Source organism: Trichechus manatus, unplaced genomic scaffold (genome assembly GCF_000243295.1).
Source record: "Trichechus manatus latirostris isolate Lorelei unplaced genomic scaffold, TriManLat1.0 scaffold00191, whole genome shotgun sequence".
In the NCBI taxonomy this organism is placed as follows: domain Eukaryota; kingdom Metazoa; phylum Chordata; class Mammalia; order Sirenia; family Trichechidae; genus Trichechus; species Trichechus manatus.
Window position 1 is genome coordinate 4,296,219 of NW_004444127.1, and position 5,280 is coordinate 4,301,498.

Genomic DNA, 5,280 nt, shown 5'->3' on the forward strand with positions numbered 1-5,280 from the left:
CTGACTGAGACTGGAGGAACCCCAGAAAGCATGGCCCCTGGATTCTCTATCAGCCCAGAGCTAAACAATTTCCAAGGCTGACTCTTTAGGCAGGGATTGGACTGGACTGTGTGACATAAAGGGACACTCGTGAGGAGTGTGCCTCGTAGCTCAAGCAGATACAAGAGACTAAATGGGCAGCTTCTGTCCAGAGGTGAGATGGGAAGGCAGAGAGGATTAGGAGCGGGTTGAGTGGACATGGGGAATCAAGGGTGGAAAGGAGGAGTGTGCTGTCAAAGTATGGGGAGAGCAATTAGGGTCATATTACTGTGTAAGTATAAATTTTTATATGGGAGGCTAACTTGGAATGTAAACTTCATCTAAACTACAACAATAAAATAAATAAATAAATATTTTTTAAAACTGGGTGTTGAGTACAGGGGAGTTCATTGCACTGCTCTGATCACATTTGTGTATGTTTGAAATTTTCTATAATGAAACGGTCTTTTAAATGCCGTAAGAGCTCTTTGTAAAATACAACACGCTCTACACCAGTGTTAGTCACAAAAAATGTTGATTCAGCCTTGATTAGAATTAGAGTTGAAACCATACTGCCACAAGTGTCAACAAATGACTAATAGGAGGTTTTTTTATAGAGATTTTAATATAAAACATTCCACCTAATTGCTTTTAAGAATGCAAAAGCTGAATTAACCATTAGCTTTGTATCGAAAGAAATACACAAAAGAAGATCAGCAAATATTCACATAAAGCTCCAAAAATTTAAATTAAACCTTTGTTTATTCTGTAACATGTCATCATGAAGTTGAGTTTCTATGAAGGTCTGTCAGCCAGTCTTTTTTATATTGAAATATTTGATAAAGAAACATAAAGTTGAGTCTATGGCTGTTTGTTATTGGAAAACAATATCTGTTAAAATAATGCGGTAGAAAAATGTGTGTATTACCTAAGCTTACAAATTTTGTCAGGAAAAAGTTGATTTTATTTTCTAACCTGTGAAGATTAACTCATTGAATATGACTTCACTTGTCTAGTTCTAATTAAACTCCACCTCTATAAAAGATGTGCATGTTTTTTTAGTTATGAAAAGTTATTTTGAATGTAAAATAAGTAAATTACTCTATCAGTTTAGGCTTTTAAAAAATGGGAACATAGAAGAATGTTTATAGAAGATTTTATTCATAATATCCATAAACAAGAATCAACCCAAATGTCCATCAACAAGAATGGATTAAAATAAATTGGATATATTCATAAAACGGAATACTACTCAGCAAACAAAAGGAACACACTCCTATAACCTGCAAGATAAATGAATCTCCAAAACATTGTTTTAAGCAAAAGAAGCCAGACACAAAAGAGTACAAGCTGTATGATTCGTTTCCATGAGTTGAAGAACAGGCTAAACTAATCTGTGATGACAGAAATTAGATCAGTGGTCCCCTATGGGGAGTGGGGATTACACGGAAGAGGTCAGGAGACAAGTGTCTAGGGTAATAGAAATGTTTTACATTTGAGTTAGGATGTTGGTTACATGGGCATATAAATTGTCAAAACTCATCAGATTGTACATGAGTGTGGTCTATGCATTTCTCTGAATGTAAAGTTTACCTTCATTAGAAAATAAACCCTCGCCGGCATGAGGAGCCACCAGGAGAGGAGCATCTGTCCTGGGAGTCAGGCTACCTGAACTCGTGCCCAGGCTGTGTATGTGCTTTACTCTGGTGCAGAGATCACTGGTATTCTCCAAGGCTGGTTTCTCCTTCTTCCATCTGTAGTAAGAGGACCCCCAAATGTTTCTCAGAAACTTATTTTTTTACTGTACTGGAGGCTAGAAGTTCGAATTCAGGGCATCATCAGGGCTATTCTTTGTCTCTGTTGACTCCAAGGGAAGACCTTTCCTTGTCTCCTTCAGTGTCTGGTAGCCCCAGGTATTTCTTGGCATTCCTTTATTTGTAGACGGATCCTCACATGCTGTCTTCCCTCTGTGTGTGACTCTGTTTCTGTGTCTGTCCCTTTTTTGAATAAAATGCCTCTCAAAAGGGATTAGGACTAGGACCCACCCTACTCCAGTATGACCTCCTTAACTTACCTGATAATATCTGCTAAGAAAAACCCTACTTCCCCAAGCAAAGTGACATTCATTGGTACAGATGTTAGTACTTCAAGATATCTTTTTAGGGGATGTAATCAATCCACAATCCACAACACTGGTTAAGCCTATAATATAATCCTCTTCCCCTTTGCCAATACTCACTTTCCCAGCCTCCTTTGCATTTAGGGGTAGACATGTGACCTAGTTTTGGCCAAGAAGAATAAGAGGAATTGTGCTGGAGAGCTTCTGGGAAATATTTCCTAACATGACAAGAGTTGCTCCCTCCCCTCAAAGCTTCTGTGGCCATCTTGCAGCCATGAGGGGACATACAAAAGAATTGAAGAGACACCAACCCAGTGCACTATCATCATAGAATTAACAATCCAACCCTGGAACCACTGACCCCCAGTCTTCTTGTCTGTTGAATAAGCAATAAATATCATTATGTCTAAGCCAGGGGTCAGCAAACCTTTTCTGTGGAGGGTCAGATAGTAAATATTTTGGGTTTTTTGACCCTATAGTCTCTATGACAACTATAGAGACTCAGCCACTGTATCATGAAAGCAGCCATAGATAACACATAAAATAATAGGCATGGCTGTAGTCTAATAAACTTTATTTATGAACATTAAACTTTGAAATTCATATAAGCTTCACATGTCACAAAATAATGTTCTTTTAAAGGATTTTTTTTCAACCGTTTAAAAATGTAAAAGCCATTCTTAGCTCCTAGGCATACAAAAACAGGTAGCAGGCTAGATTTGGCTTAAGCCATTTTTCATCACGTTGTATATACTTACAAGTGAATGTATTTCTAACTGCATTTCTAATTGTTTTCCTTCCCTCAGTGCATAGAAACACAAAGGTTTTATAAAATTGTTGAGATTAAGACATTAATGTTTAATAATAGTTTTATTGTATTTCACTTCCCAGAGATATTTACATATAACAATGCCCCTCACCCACGAAATGAAGTTCCTACTGCGGAATTTCAGGCATTGGAATCAGGTTAGTGGGGTAGGGGCACAGAATGAAGTAGAGAAGCTTTTTGGGGACTCCCTCAAGATGCCACCAGTAAGGAGAGACAAAGGAAAATATGATCCTCTGTCTCCAAGTGCCATGATATTTCCACATACCACAGCATGCTAACACCAAGAGGTGAAGTGAATAAATCCAAGATTACACAGTTAGTAGACAACAGAGTGGGGGTTTTAGTCTAGGTGACCTCTCCCTAAAACCTATGCACTTTGCACTATACAGTACTGAAGAAGAGAAGGAAACTATCCCAATATTCAACATTTTCCAAAATGCTGACAACTAACAATAAGAAGGCTTTGATTGGTACCATAGTGTAAAAGTAGCTCACCTAATATACAACAAAAACTGTAAATAGATTAACTTTTTCTTCATTCATTCATGGCCAGCTAAAATCAGATCATATGTTCGATCACCTGTCATGGGTTGTTTTTTGTTTGTTTGTTTGTTTTCATTTTCGCTCTACTCCTGCGTTCCCCTTCTTTCCCCACAACCTTCTCGTATTGTTTTTCACCTCTGTATTTCTGAATGTGTAGAAGATGGGGTTCAGCATGGGGGTGATGATCACGCAGAAAATGACCACCAGTTTATCCTTAGTGAAGGTGGAAGAGGGCCTCGTGTAGAGGAAGATGGCAGATCCAGAGAACAAGATGAACACCGTGATGTGGGAGGCACAGGTGGAGAGAGCTTTGCACCTCCCCTCTGCAGAATGGCTCCTCAAGTTGACTAAGATGATGACATAAGAAGATACCAACATGAGGATGGATATGACAGAGATTAAGCCACTGTTAGTCAACACAATAACACCCTCCACAAAGGTGTCAGTGTAGGCAACCTTGAATAGGAGATGGAGGTCATAGAAGTAGTGGTCAATTACATTGGGGCCACCGAAGGGCAACTGGACAGTGACAAGGATCTGAACCATGGAGTCAATTACACCCCCCATCCAGGGACCAGCCACCAGAAGGTGACACACAGGCTGGCTCATGATGATTGTGTAGTGTAGGGGTTCGCAGATGGCCACATAGCAGTCATAAACCATCACTGTGAGCAAGAAAATCTCTGTCACACCAAAGAAGTGGAAGAAGAATATCTGAGCCAGACAGCCCTCCATGGAGATGATTTTAATTTGGGTGAGCGTTTTAATTATCTAGTGCTGCTCTAACAGAAATACCACAAGTGAATGGCTTTAACAAAGAGAAATTTATTTTCTCACAGTCTAGGAGGCTAGAAGTCCAAATTCAGGCTGCTAGCTCCAAGGGAAGGCTTTCTGTCTCTGTTGGCTCTGAGGGAAGGTCCTTGTCATTAGTCTTCCCAGGTCTTGGAGCTTCTCAGTGCAGGAAGTCTTCAGTCCAAAGGATGTGCTCTGCTCCCAGCACTGCTTTCTTGGTGGTATGAAGTCCCCCTGTCTCTCTGCTGGCTTCTGTCTTTAAAATCTCAAAAGAGATTGATTTATGACACAACGTAATCTTGTAGATTGAGTCCTGCCTCATTAGCATAACTGCCGATAATACTACCTCATTAGCATCAAAGAATGGGATTTACAACACATGGGAAAATCACAGCAGATGGCAAAACGGTGAATAATCATACAATACTGGGAATCATGGCCTAGCCAATTGACAGATATTTTTGGGGGACATAATTCAATCCATGACAGTGAGTAAGTCAGTAATGAACTTAGGGACAACAGTAGAGGAGTAACTGATTTCCATCAGGGACAGGTAGCTAAGGAAGAAGTACATGGGGAAATGCAGACTCTTGCTGACACTGACTGTCAACACCATGAGGCCAGTGCCCACCACTGTGGCCAGGTACACAGGAAGAAACACCACAAAGCACACTCTCTGCACCTCTGGACCCTGGAAAAGGTCAGTAAGAATTAACTGTGTCACATTATTTTTACTGGCCACAGATCCCATTCAGGAGTGCTGGATGCCTAGGAGTGAGAGATCTGTAATAAAATGAACAAAAATTGTAATAACATTTCACCTCACTTATAACATTTTAACAGTAACAACAAAAAACAGTTGCTATTGAGTTAATTCCAACTCCAGGCAACTTCATGTTTTTTTCAGAGTAGAACTGTGCTTCATAGGGTTTTCAGTGGCTAGTTGTTCAGAAGTAGATCACCAGGCCTTTCTTCCAAA

General features: G+C 39.9%; 1 protein-coding gene across 1 annotated transcript; it reads right to left on the bottom strand.

Annotated features, from left to right (window-relative positions):
- Positions 1 to 3,581: 3,581 nt before the first annotated feature.
- Positions 3,582 to 5,052, bottom strand: LOC101341693 (olfactory receptor 4B1-like). Its single transcript, XM_004387734.1, has 2 exons — positions 4,789 to 5,052; positions 3,582 to 4,280 (listed from the first exon to the last, which is right to left on the bottom strand). Exons 1-2 carry the CDS (start codon positions 5,050 to 5,052, stop codon positions 3,582 to 3,584), a joined length of 963 nt encoding a protein of 320 aa, XP_004387791.1.
- Between the last annotated feature and the right edge of the window lie 228 nt (positions 5,053 to 5,280).

What these genes read in the sequence shown, in the direction of transcription:
- LOC101341693 (XM_004387734.1), bottom strand. Translation starts at nt 5,052, where the DNA reads ATGGGATCTGTGGCCAGTAAAAATAATGTGACACAGTTAATTCTTACT. An exon ending in TCATTACTGACTTACTCACT is followed by an intron (nt 4,281 to 4,788) that starts GTCATGGATTGA and finishes GAGCAGCACTAG; the next exon opens with ATAATTAAAACGCTCACCCA.